This window comes from Pseudorasbora parva, chromosome 4 (assembly GCF_024679245.1).
Source record: "Pseudorasbora parva isolate DD20220531a chromosome 4, ASM2467924v1, whole genome shotgun sequence".
In the NCBI taxonomy this organism is placed as follows: Eukaryota; Metazoa; Chordata; class Actinopteri; order Cypriniformes; family Gobionidae; genus Pseudorasbora; species Pseudorasbora parva.
The window spans coordinates 44,227,723-44,242,577 of record NC_090175.1 but is presented as its reverse complement, the minus strand read 5'-3'; the positions used below and the strand labels follow the sequence as shown (position 1 = coordinate 44,242,577).

At 37.1% G+C, this 14,855-nt stretch overlaps 1 protein-coding gene across 1 annotated transcript in view; it reads left to right on the top strand.

The window, feature by feature from the left end:
* The window catches only part of tusc3 (tumor suppressor candidate 3), a 133,498-nt gene that overhangs the window by 88,689 nt on the left and 29,954 nt on the right, over positions 1-14,855 (top strand). The window contains exon 7 of the mRNA XM_067441926.1: positions 13,360-13,425. Coding sequence (XP_067298027.1) covers positions 13,360-13,425 — 66 coding nt within the window. The remainder of the gene's footprint in view (positions 1-13,359; positions 13,426-14,855) is intronic.

Genomic DNA, 14,855 nt, shown 5'->3' with positions numbered 1-14,855 from the left:
TCCATATTAAACTATATTATTCCCTTAAGACAAGTTGATACATATCTCTCTCCTCTCAGTGTGTGCACTTAATCGCTCTGACGCGTGGTGACATTCCAAAAATCCTCCCTCACATCTCCCTGTGAGGGAGTATTTTTTTAGCCGGGACTTTTTACTGCGCCAAGTCGAAGTATTCTCAGAAGTGTTATTCTGCCATACATTATAGTTCTCCTTTTAAAACCGCTTAGAAAAGTGCCATGTTTTATTTTGTGTCAACATACTTGGTCGTTCAGCTATTCGTGTAACTGTATTTAAATAGGGGAAACATGGAGGTGTTTGGTCGCGTCTAACTTGATCTCTGTTTGGTACCTAATGAATGAACTGGGCTTAGTGGGCTAAGCTAAATGCTATCAGATCGTCACTGCGAGTCAGACGAGAGACTTAGTTAAGGGAATAACATAGTTTAATATGAAAAAGCGGTGAAGGATCCCTTTCATATTGACATTAATGCTATCTGCAATACATTGTTGCTTCTGTTCTGTTTTCTGTTTAGGGTGGGGGTTATAACTGCTCTCCCTGTTCTTATCCATGCTAGGCTGCATGGATGCGAAGGGAGTTCTTCTTCAGAACAGAACCATGCTCCCAATCTAAACTACATGCTATATGCTAATTGTCTATCGCTTTGACGATTGGGATCCTGAAATAACCTATCACATATATTACAGCAGTTAAGTGTGAAATTCAAAAGTTTAAAACCACAGATGATATGCCATAGAGTGTACCATGTTAGGGTACAAGGGGCTAATATCCAGAATCTCATAAATTTTTACTCAGGAGGAAAGGAAACAGAGTTCTCATCAAAGCTCAAGACAAATTCATCCATAACGGCTTCATGTTAAGGGCACTTCAACGCGCAAAGACATATTGACATCTGATATTTTCGACCTTCCGTCAGCCATGATTGTCTCTAACCATCAATTTCCAAATGTGTTCTGAATCCCTAATTGAATAACACATATATTCATTGTCCAATTATAGTGCTGAGCATTAAACGTATTCCTCCCTACTCACACTCAACTGCAGCTATTTCCCCATAAGGAACGAGAGCACATACTGTAATGGCCAATTCATCAGATCAATTGGAAGGGCCAGTATTACAGTATTTTTCATTGCAACTATTGTGCACAACTGCAATATACTTTTCGAATTTGTGTCACTGCCCTAATGTGCTATGCATGTTCCTCTGGCGTTTTGAGTAAGAGCTTTGCATTGTTTCACAAAGCCATTCGAGTGGAAAATGAAGGGAATAAAAAAGGAAAGGGCTAAAAAAAAAACATGGTGATGAAATATGTAATGTTGTTTATTGGGAACAGTTGCATGGGTCGTGGGAAAACGTTTTATGTAGCTGATTGTGAGAATTTGTTATTTTGAGAGGAGCACAATAAAAAGGCATCAATATCATTTGAGCTAGATACATCGTTTTTCAATAAGAGAATTTCAATGTGGGCTGAGATGAAACTCCATGCGAATCAGAGTGATTGCTGCATGGGACAGTTCTGAACCCCTATATCCAAAGGAATACTCACATTAATTCGGCACTCTAATGATCTGTCCTAATTTGAAAATTCCACATGCAGAATTCAGAGCATTTTATCTGGAGTTGGGATCAAACTTCTCTGCGTCTCCACATGTACTGCTGGGAGCCAGAAACTCTAGAATTTTAATCTTGCATTTTAAACGGAGCTTCAAATATGCATATTTTAACTTCTAATATATTTAATATGTGTCATGTGGTAAAATTCATGAACTGATTTATGATTGGATTAAAAGGGATTCATATTGATTTAATCGCCAGCATGTTGTTCTAAACCTGCATGACTCACACAAAAAATAGTGAAGAATCGTGCTGGTTATTGTTTTCCATGACGGTAAATGATGATGAGTGGAGACTTTTTAAGCCTCAATAAGGACACAGAAGCAACATACAAATGATTCATATTACATGTGTGCTATTTACTGGATCATCTGAAACCATAGGATAACTTTAAGTAAGGAATAGCCTGAAAGTAGATATTCACTGAAAATCTTGACATCTACTCTAATTATTCTTGGCGTGCCCATGATGAGTAGAGTAGCAATGTCCAGTTCATGTACAAATCATTCTTTAGAAATGTTCAATATTTGGATTTGATACAGCTCATAAAACCATTCTTGGCTATGTTTCTCAAAAGCATCGTAAGCCTGAGTAAACTGTAGAACCATTACACCATTGGTCTCTACAATCAACTTCACGCTCAATGCTTTTGAGAAAGGCAGCCCTGAATGATTAATTCATAAATTGTGCCAATCTGCTTCTCAAGTTCTGACTCAATCATCTGGATGGGGCTTTCTCATCGGAGGATCCTTTTAATAATTCCTAGAACCAGGGGCGGAGCTAAGGGGTGGCCACGGGTGGCTGTGGGTCACAACTGCTGTTTCTGTCTCTTTAAGACCACAAAAAAACTGGAGACTCCAACTTCATCTTCAGTTCTGTCATCAATTAAGAAATGAGCAAAAAGTGATTAAAGTCGAAACATGTATGAATTTGTAATATATGCATCGTATGTCTCATGTTTAATGTTTAATGTCATGACATTACTATTTAAAGTCACATGTATAAAGCATAAAATAACACATTTTAATGTTTGCTTTTTATATGCTGTTGACTTATTCACATTCTTGCACATGGGGATTTAAAAGAAAGCTATTTTTTTTTCTTAGTACTGAATTTAAATTAGGTATGATAGAATTTTGCAATTATTTATTTTGACTACTAGAAAGTTAAACATCCAGTGTTTACTTTTTCGGTTGCAAGTTTGAAGTTGAAACTGACAAACTTTTGAAGAAACTTTTGACTTTTGAATTGTTGAAGAGTTCCTTGATTTATCTAAAAATCTGCATTTTTCATCAATGAAGATACAACAATTGGGAATAAGCTACTCAGGGTTTTGAGAACCAGAACCAAGCTGACTCAGCAAGTGAACTTTAGCTATAGTGTGAGCCCGTTCATGCCCGGAGGTGAGGAATACAATTTATTATTATTTTTAAATTAAATTTAAATTTAAAATTCACTAAGTATTCCATGAAGTAATTCACTACTATCTTAATTACAATTATGTACAAATTATCTGTATTCAGTTGTATTGTATAGGCTCTAAAAAGTCCAGTACATTATAGTCAAAATATTTTTTTTATGTGGAAATAATGAAGATTTCTGTGCCTGGTTGCTGGCCCGTGCCTGGCCATCTCTATTAAAAAATCCTAGAACTAATGATGGAAGCCTAACCCAGAACAATAGGAACTGCCAGTTATGTAAGTATACACTGATCGGTATGCACGAATGCGCATGAAATACCAGCAACCGCCATATATTGAAAAGCTGTGTACACAGATTATAGCCTATATATTTACTCCATGATCAAACTCTACAAACATGGAAAACAGTGATAGGTGGACCTTTGAACCTTTACACTAAGGAGAAAATCCAACGCAACTTTGAGGGGACCTAGCAAAACATGATTATTATGTATTTCTATTCAGCTAGCGACATTGGGCATCAGCCACACGGCAAATGCTTTCTTTGTATAGTTCTTTCAAATAACGTCTTAGACTGAGCTGTTAAACAGATTGTAAACTAATGAAGACGGAGAATGGGAGTGCTTTGTGCCTAGGCTCTCACGTTCTCTACGCCTTCCAAATAAATGTCTGCCTCGTCCTCAGCACAACAACAAGCACGGATTACAGTACGTCACTTTATAGTCTGATGCATATGGCACACTTTTCTGGAAACACTTCAGGAGTTTTAAATGCGCCATCTGATTGGTTGAATTCTGCAGGATGTTTGCAAGGCATGTGTGCTGCGTTCTTTAACGGTCTGCCTTGAAACAAATGCAGTGACGTCAAACACCCTCATGGAAGAAGAACACCGTCGTGTTTACAACTGTGACAATGAGCGCTTGCCAGGAATAACTAAACACATGATTTTCAAATGTATGTGAAGTTCACGGCTCCATTGTTGCAGTAAACTTGCACTTTCTTCAATGAATAATTCATAGACAGACGCCTGTCTGTTTTCACGATCATAAACATGACGCGGAACAAAAGAAACTGGGATTGGTAAGGTAACATGTCAGTCAAACATCCTCTTGTGCGGTTCTTGACCAATGAATGTTGTGATAGAGTCCAGACCTTCTGCCATCAGTATATGGCTACACGAGACTCTTCAGAGTTTTTACTGGCGATGTGAATGCGATCAGGAAAATGTCCTAGGGGACAATTAATTCTCGAGGAACCACCCTGGTGGCTAATCCCTAGAACTAAGTTCCTAGAACTACCCATTGCGAAACAAGCTAAATTCTCATTTGAGAGTTAGATTTTTGTGATAAGCATCAAAGCCTCAGATCCATGTTATTGCATAAAATAAAATAAAAACTGAGTAAAGAAAGAAATTAAGTCATATTGTTTTATAATGGCATGTACTTGAGCAAATGATGGCAATTTCCACCAAAAAATTTTGGGTGCTCTGGCCACATATTCATACATGTTAACTGCTCTGTCAATATTAATAGAAAAATAATAGTAGTTCAAAATACTAGAGCAACTATAATAATCTAGTAGATTTTTTGCAAGCTAGTCACACAAGTGCTTTAGATAAGTATTTTGGGAAACCCTCTTCTCTCAGAGGAAGATAAAGAAGAATGAAGTCAACTGGCACTTTTTCATGCCTTTAACCACAAAAGTGCGGCTGCTGATTCATTCTCCTGGTGGCACTACTGTCTGTTTTTCTCTGGAGGAAATTAGTGGCATTATTGAGAATCCAGTAAACCATTATCGAAGTGTCCCCAGGCATTTTCTGTCTTTGGATTTCAAGGCTAAACCTAATGACTCACTATAGAGATATAATGTCATATTCTTTCAAATGTGCTGGTTTGTTCATGTGAACCCAAAGAAAAGTCTTAGGGTGGCGCTTCCTTTATTCGATTACTTTTGATATTCTCAGCACATCTTTATTTGCTTCTCATTTGTCTCACACCACCAACATCAGTGTGTTGATAGGCGAATGTATCTTGACCAGTGTTGCCACAGTTACTTTGAAAAAGTAATCTGATTACTGATTACTGATTACTCCTTTAAAAAGTAACTTAGTTACTTTACAGATTACTTGATTTTAAAAGTAACTAAGTTAGATTACAAGTTACTTTATTAGTTACATTCAGCAGTTGCCGACAACACCCCTGCCGTCTCAAAATAGAAATGACAACCGTTTTTGGCAACACACTTTATTGAATTTATGCCTGAGCCTGACGGCCCCGACTTTTTTACGCCCCCTTTTTTAGGCTTCTCCTTCGTTTTATATTTATTTTAATAATTAAAATGAACAGTGAGATGTGCTGGTGGAAACAACATGAGACCATGATAGCTTGCGCCACTGTCAAGATATGGCTTGCGCAGGGTTAAAGAGTCCGTTTCTTCAGTGCAGCTGCTAGAGTTATGGCTTTTTACAACTGGTTCCTTCATTCGTTTTCTCTGACCAGGTCGGCCTATCTATCTGATTGCGAAATGACCAGGAGTAACGTTTGGCCTAAATGCCTTCCGAGAGTCTTTCGAGACGTATTTAATTCCGATCACTCAAACAAACCAATTCAGAAGGTGCATGAAAGCATTTCAAACTAAACCGGACAAATGTAAATATATCTGGTTGTTTAAACCACATGTGTAAATTTTGGCAAATAATTAAAAAATAAATGTGTGAGAGCGTGTTATGTTGTAGTCAGATAGATATGATGGTGCTACTGCAACATCGCTGCAAATGAGTAAAGCAAGCCAACGCATGGCCGTAAATGAAACTTTAAAATAAGTCACACAAAACACAATAATCTTCAATATAAAATAATGAGACTAATGATCTTACCAGTGCTTAGGTCGCTCTCTCTCATATTGCGATCTCTGAATTTGAAATGAGCTGCTGAATAAAATGCTAGAATCTTTTGCTTTGATGTGAACTCCGTTAAATGAGCATATACCGCGGGAACTGAAGATCGGATTTATATTAATTTTGCTGAAGTGTAAGGTAGGCTATAAGACAACCTGCATGTACTTTTTTTCTTTTCTTTAGATTGTGTAGCCCGTTTCGTTTTTTTGAGCGCCGTTGCGAGCAGTAGGCTAATCTGTCAGCCTGCCTCAGCTCGTCAAAAATGCCTTTGTGGTGGTATAATAACTAGCCTACTTTGTTTTTGATGTCAAAGTAGTTATATTTCGTTTCGTTTATTTTTTAAGTTCATTTAGAAAAATGTTTAGAGCAAATTTTGTTTATTAAATTAAAGTTTTAATTTTTTTTATGTGACGACCCAGTGAGTTAACCCTAGTCTCTCAAACCAACTCTTGAATTGTCTTGCCTATATAAACTTTAATTTAACAAACAAAAAATTGCTCTGAACATTTTCTAAAATAGGATAATAAAAAAACGAAACGAAAAATAACTACTTTGACATTAAAAACAAAACTGAACTATTTTAATGGCTGCAACAATGTAAAAAGTAAAATAAATAAATAAAAAACACGGCTCCAGCCCCCGGGCTGAGAATTTTGATAAGCTGTCGGTTTTTACTAAGGAAAATGACTAAAAAAGTAACTCACAGTGACTTGGATAAGTAACTTTAATCTGATTACTGGTTTGGAAATAGTAACGCGTTAGATTACTCGTTACTGGAAAAAAGTAGTCAGATTAGAGTAACGCGTTACTATGTAACGCGTTACTGGCATCACTGATCTTGACCTCATACTTAGTGAAATTATTGATGAAAATACACATGCCATATGTAAGCAAACATATTTTTATGTTTAATTATTTTTTTTTGGGGAGAAGCTATGTCTCCTTCCTCTATAGAGGTAGTAATGAATCTGGTATTTTAGGCTTATGTTTTATTTTGCTAATTGAACAGATGCTACATTTAAAAAAAGTGTAATGATTTAACTCTAGTGAACTGTTCACATTTGCATGTTTTAAACAACCTCAAAAGCCAGGACGTTCATTTAACAGACAGTGCACTTTATAAAGTGTAGGAGTAGAATTTTTGCATGAGTCAAAAATAATGTCTTTTGAAAACAATTGCATGTAGGCGGCTGTAATGATCATATTCAGTCATGTATGCTCCTACACAAATCACTAAATATGATGTTTGATGGTTCATTGGATGGTGACGCCAGTCTGACTGTGAAGCATCTGTAACCCTAGTGCACTATGGGTACGCTGGATCAGCTCTTTAGAGCATTGCCTCAAAGCCCAGAGCAGAAGTCAACTCTGAATGAATGAACAGTATGATGAGGGTATATCTGCCCACACAATGACAGCAACACTTGTCCTCACTGATTCTCTCGGTTGGTTTATTACACCTCTTCATTCATTCCAATGTTTATCTGCACGTAAACCTCTTTTGTTCACTTCATTAACTACATTTATGTGTGATTGAATTAAGCTATTGTTTTATTGTTCGCAGGCACTAATCGAACATACAAATGGCATATTGTCATATTGAGCGAAAACTCATATATCCATATAATTCTTTTTTTCATAAATCATTACTTTTGGTCACCCTTTATGTCTGTCTTTGGGTTTTGCAAATATTTAACCAATGAAAATATTAAAATCTTGCCTCTCTCTTAAATGAAGTGCTGAACCTTTACTCAATACACACACACACACACACGTTTGTTTTTGTGAAATGTGGGGACATTCCATAGGCGTAATGGTTTGTATACTGTACAAACCGTATTTTCTATCTCCCTGCCCCGGCCCCGGCCCCTAATATGTGTTTTAAATGATATTTGGGTCGCGGTCGGTCGGGTCATTTGAAATAAAGATGCCAATTGCATTTGTACCCTTTGTAATTTATATAGTACTAGACACAATTTACTATGAAATACATTAACAAGGAGGATCCTCTGCATTTCAGCACATGTGCAGCCAGTGAGCATTCAGCTCCACAGGTTGTGTTATAGAGGCGAGAAGAAACCGTCTCAATCCAGGGACGGTTTATTCAATATTATTTCTACACAGTGCGAGGAAAGCTAAAAATAAGTAGGCTGAAAACGTCGGTCGGGTGCGGGTTGTTTATACATTGACCCACGCAACACTGATACATATATAATAGATACGGATCTATTTTGACATGCCGTATTTTTGTCCCATGCTAGTTATCACTGTCGATTGTAATTTCTAGAGTGAGTGAATCATGAATGTAGACGTCACTTACGGAACTTTGCAATTGGCCGTCGTTTCGTGATTTGGACTAGCGCTGGGCTTGGTGTAAAATCAACATCATCGTTACTATCTTTACAGTGTGTACTATCGCTGTGCTTTTGAACGCATCCGTACGGAGCTGGAGTTCAGTTATGATAATGGCCGCTTGTTTCCAAAATATGCACTGTACACGGTAGACTAATCACAACAGACTGGGCTGACCAATCAGAGCAGAGTAGGCTCGTGGAAAGGAGGGATTCAGAGAGACTGATTCATCCACCGAGTTGTTTGAGAACCATTGAACATTGTGGTGATGTGCAATGTATATTATGAGAAAATTTGTTTTTTGAACTTGCATGTAAACCTGTTGTTTGAGACCACCAAAACTTAATTAGGAAACTTTAAAATAGCATAATAGAGGCACTTAAAATGAATATGTGAATTACAGTTGTAGACTTGGCCTTTTTGTTCAATCTTATTTCTTGATTCTGTTCACGTTTCTTCTTCTTATATCACCCCTCTCACTCATATTAATAAAAATGACAAACAAATAAACAAAAAAAAAATTAATAAATGACTTCTAAACAAAAAGTTTCCAAATAAATAAGTAAAAAGTAAAAATAAGTAACAAATTACTTTTTTTAAGTTGCAAATGCCCAATGACAGATATGGTACACAAGTAGAATAATAAAATTGTGTCTCTCTGCGTTAGTGCTGAAAGTGCTTCTAATTTCGTTCTCTTTCATATGAAAATAGTGCAGCAGTATGGCTGTGTTTAAATGTTAGCAGATGCGTTAACCCAGAGGCGACAGGTGACATGACAGTGATGAATGCACTGGCCTATTTGCTCATATCTTCTTCTTAATGGATCCCTACTTTTCACAATCCCTCCATATCTTTCTCTTTTTCTGTCTCTACATGAAATGCCGCAAGTGACAACAGCCTCGAGTATCGAGGATCCGTTTATGGCAGTGTTTAGTTCCTCAATATTTTGTTATTGCTGCTTTCAAGTCGACTATTGACTCTTTTGTATTTAGTGTCACTGAACATAAAAAGCATTTTATATATGTGTGAGTAGATTTTCGTTTAAATCAGTCCAGATTTGTTTCATATATATATATATATATATATATATATATATATATATATATATATATATATATATATATATATATATATATATATATATATATATATATATATATATATATATATATATATATATATATAAAATGTAGCCTATACTGTTCTTAAAGAATGTGTTCATCTCGCTTGAAATTAGTTTTCTTCAACTTTGAGTTAATCTAATATTTTATCATTTATATTCAGCTTCTTTAGACATCTATGTAATTATGTAACCTTAGCAGAAGGATTGAATACATTGTGTTTTCTAAAGCTGTAGATTTTATAAGTTAAATTTGTGCACTAGCTGATTTTTTCTTTTCCTGTCAAAACTGGGGCTGGTTCTAGGCAGTGGTGGTCTGAGCCCACAGAATCAGAATTTAGGAACAGATAGTATGTTTTTAGTGGTTTAGTAGGTTTTACGATTTGTGTATTGATTATCTGAGGTGGGCTCTGTGTTGAAAGGTTTGATGAAGGGCTGTAGAATGCCCCAAACAATCACAAAAATAATTTGCAGTAGCCTTTTTTTCCCCTTAACATTTACTTGACTTTACGTTACATACTCGCACACTTCAGCCTGTAGCAGAAAAGCAGAGGCTGACATCACACAGGCGAAAACGGGCAGAAATATATATGTGCTGTTAAGGTGTGAAGAGGAGTTGTATTCCTGGATATTTATCTTGTAAATATGAATATACAGCTTTGATCTGATTTTTGTTTCATGCAAAGTTGAAATTAGAATAAATAAAAAACGAATTTAATATGTGCATTTATGGAAAGAGCTAGAACATAAATGCAAGAATGCATATGCATAGTTCAGTTGAAACCTGGATTGCTGTTAATGCTGTTAAACTGAATTTACGAGGCAAACTGCTTAAATAACAGCACTGGAATAAAAATGTGCTGTTTGTCTTTTAATCAGTTTAGGGCCATCGAAATTGGACTCGTTTTGCGATTAGAACAACACGATCACATGGTAATGCGTATCAATAGTACGAGTGTGAAATCTCGTGGAATGGATACGTCAAAATCAGTTTTGCTACGCAGTTTTTCACGTGCATATGATGCGCACTTGGCGTGCAAACAAAACGCTCTTGAGTAGGTTGGAGGTGGTGGGGTGGGTGGTTCGTGCATATAATACGCCACAAAACTCCTTTTGGTATATACATTCCACGAGTTTGCACACTCTTACAATTTATATGCATTTTCGTGAGATCGGGCTTGGTTAGAAAGAGACATACACATACAAGACACCTCAGTGCAGGTCTGTAAAATGCTTATTTTATTATTTTTTATTTTTTTTACTTGTGCCACATTTTTAGAAAGCCACGTCATGCTCGATACACAACAGTATGGATGTGAGATGCGGGCGTAAGTGTCAAACACATCTAGACTCTACTGTACAGTGATGTTTACATTAGAAACAATAGAAGAGTAGCGCAATGGAATGAAAAATTGCATTTAATTGCCCCTGTCCACTAGCCTGGGAAAACCCAGAAAACTTCCAGCAAATTTAGATTTGCTCTGCAGGTAGTCTGGCAAAGAGCCCATTCAAACCCATTTCTAATCCGTCGAAATCGCGGCACCAATCAGAAACGTTGGGGCGGGCTCAGCACAGTGATGGTGAAGCAGAATTTGTACATTAAAAACATGGATGCTGCTGTGGAATAGCACTCGTTCAAATCAGCTGTCAAATACACGTCTTTTTTAATCGATTTAAACTTTTCCTTTGCGTTAAAATCCGAGCAAAGAACAACACTCAGCTACCAGATGTTGATTACACCGGCTACTTTGATGAGGAGGATGGGGAGTGTGATTTACATTTACATTTATGCATTTGTCAGACGCTTTTATCCAAAGCGACTTACATTGCATTTTAAGGTACACATTTTACATTTTTGTCAGTTCTTGCTTTCCCTGGGAATCGAACCCATGACCTTGGCGTTGCTAGCACCACGCTCTACAGTTTGAGCTACATGAAAGCCTATCATGTGCTATCACACACAGCAGCTCTCGATCTGGCCTTTCTGTGATTATTTCCTCACACTAGATCTGGTAATCATGTGAATAATTGTAAATAAATAACTAGCGTAACTATACTCAAGTCTGAAAATGTTCTAACTCATCTGAAATGGCTGAATTTGAATAAAGTTTGTGAAACACAGTTCCCTTTCAGTCGGTCACGTTCGACGTACGTCAGAACTAGACCGACGAATGGGGATCCCCATTCGTCGGTCTAGGTCTGACGTACGTCTCCGTTCCCTCCCTTAGGGAACGAGGGTTACCATACGTAACTGAGACGTTATCCAAAGACTCCTCAATATTATTTTATTTTAAAATCGAATGGCAATACAAATGCCTTACAACGGGGGCAAATGCGATCAGAGCTCGGTGTTTTCTGTTCAACCGTCAATCAGAGATGTTTCAGTCAGTCAGAGATGCTATTAGGTTTTCCAAATTTTGCAAAAATGTTGATGGAGTGGCGGTGGACACCAGCTATTATCATATTTCTTTTACAACAACAGCAAAAGTCATCAGAAGCCATTGCAACATCTTCCCCGAAAAATCACAAACAGAGAATGCTGTCTCAGATGTTTCTCCGTTGCCCTTCATAGGCTTACATCATCGTCTGTTGGTGATGCCCCTTTGGAAATGGTTTGTCTATGAAGCTTTGCCAGACCATTACTCAGTTACTACTGAGAATGGTCTGGTTTTAACCTGGCTACCTGTCCATGCAAATAAAGTTTAATTCATTAGGCTTCCATGAAACTTTGGCTTCGAAAACGAAAGGCTTCTGTTTTCTTTCCAAATTATCACTGGACAGCAGAAAAGGGAAAATGTTAACATTTTAATTAAAGAGAAAATACGACCAACCAACCCTCCTCCCAAAAAAAAAGCCCACCCAGGATATCTGCCTGCCCACACTTCTATAGGTTCCTAGAGCCGGCTTGCATCAAACACAAAAGGACATATTCAAAATTAAATTTCAGTCTGTTCTACAAATTTATTACATGATTTTAGAAGAGCCTGATCTCACGAAAATGCGTATAAATAGTACGAGTGTGCAATCTTGTGGAATATATATGCCTAAATGAGTTTTGGTGTGCCTATGGTACGCAGTTTTTCGCGTGCATGTGATGCACACTTTATGCCGTATTATACGCACGAACCACTCATTTTGGAGTATACATTCCATGAGATTGCACACTAGTTCTATTGATACGCATTCACATGTGATCGTGCTGTTTTAGAATTAATGTGTTACTTATAAAACATTCTATAATGCTAACATTGCATTATTACATTTTTATTGCATGGAAAAGAGCAGCATGGGCATTCAGCTGAGTTTCTCATTTTGTGTTTCACGGGGTAAAAAAAAAATGTAATTTGTGTTTATAGCGACTCAAGGTTGATGATAATGAAATTAGTTTTTTATTAGTTAGTCCGGCATATTCAATCTGTCAAGATCATGGAGTAGGATAAGTTTTAGAAGCTTTTAAGGCTGGAAACTTTAGTCTTTCGTTGAAGCTACATTCATTCTGCGTTGTTCATCCTGCACATTCATCTACCGCAGATGAATGAAGGTTTTGTTTGTGCTACATCTAGAGTGGTTCTACTCCAGAGAGCAGGTGATGTCATTATGACTTGATGTGTTAGAATGCTTCAGTGCTCTTTTCATTGACCCATTGAATCTCTTATCACTTATTGTCAAGTTTTCTTTTCATTCGTCTGCTTTGACCTTATGGTCTGGCTATTTTCTATCTGACATTTCCCCGTCTAAGATTGTATTTATTTATACGTTTTAAGTAAAAAGTCAGTGGTGGTGTGTATTCATGCATTTCCAGTATGATAAATATGATAAAGCATTACTTATCTAAAAGCCATAGTTTTGGAGTATCCAGTGATACAGCTTTGTGAAAGCGGAGCTTGAAAGGTCTATTGTCTGCTTGTTTGTCATCTTTTTTTTCTGTCTTTTTCAGAGTTACATCCACGGAAGCAGTCAAGCTCAATTTGTGGCTGAATCTCACATTATTCTTCTGCTGAATATCCTTTCACATAAAACCTCCCTCTGCACAATGGACCTGTCACATTGTTCTGTTAATGAAGTGAACCGTAATAACCCACTGACTTCATAAAGATCTGTTCATCATTCTGGGAACTTTAGAAAATGTAGAAATGTCGAAGAATTTTTAATACAGAATTTTTTTGGTGTGTGTGTTAATTTTGTCAACAAAAATTTCATATTATTCTTTAACAAAAATGAAAACAAATACTGTTGAAATACTGTGTGTGTGTGTGTGTGTGTGTGTGTGTGTGTGTGTGTGTGTGTGTGTGTGTGTGTGTGTGTGTGTGTGTGTGTGTGTGTGTGTGTATGTGTGTATGTGTGTATGTGTGTGTGTGTGTGTGTGTGTGTGTGTGTGTGTGTGTGTGTGTGTGTGTGTGTGTGTGTGTGTGTGTGTGTGAGCCTGTTTATGTAGTTTATGAGGACACAAATTTGTATAACTACATGGGTATTACACTGGTATTACACTATAAATGTGGTTTATGAGGACATATCAAATGTCCTCATAATTCAAATGGCCTTAAAAACATACTAAATGATTTTTTTTGAGAAAGTAAAAATGCAGAATGTTTCCTGTGATGGGTAGGTTTAGGGGCAGGGGCAGTGTAAGGGGATAGAAAATACGGTTTGTACGGTATAAAACGGTGTGTGTGTGTCTGTGTGTGTGTGTGTGTGTGTGTGTGTGTGCGTGCGTGCGTGCGTGCGTGCGTGCGTGCGTGCGTGCGTGCGTGCGTGCGTGCGTGCGTGCGTGCGTGCGTGTGTGTGTGTGTGATATTAAATAAGCTCCTCTGTAGTGTTTTTAATAGCAAACTAATTAAATGTAGATATAACTTTACTCTGAGGTAAATGTTAAGTGATGCTTTGTTCACAAGCTGTTTAATCTTCCGCAGTTGAAACACTGAGTAAGAGATTACATGAAACATGATTCTTTTCAGTAAGTTGTACTGTATCTTTCAACATTTCTTCTGGTATTCATGCATGTTTTCGAGATATAATTTTTATTAAAGTGGAAGAAAAGACTTTGCTCTGCCACTTGAACTGAGGCGTGACATGTCACATTTAAGAGCGTCAAAACAGCATTTATTGTTTGAATTTCATGATGAAATTGACATAATTTGAACGTTTTTTTCTTATCACAAAGCTCTTTGTGATTATTGGATGGGGATACGTGCTACAAATATTGTTTGGTGAGAAAAACCACGGCAAACCTGGCTTAAACTATAGGTGATTAATAGGGTCAAATAGAGCTTGCATTAACTTTGCCTATTTTTGAACTGTTAATGCATTATTGTCGTGTTAACTTGGCCTAAATTCAACACATGAGATTTTCTTCACACACAGTATAAGTTGCAGTCGGACACATTTTTTTTCCACACCCTTGTGATTGACACGATATCTTTGGCCCTGATCATC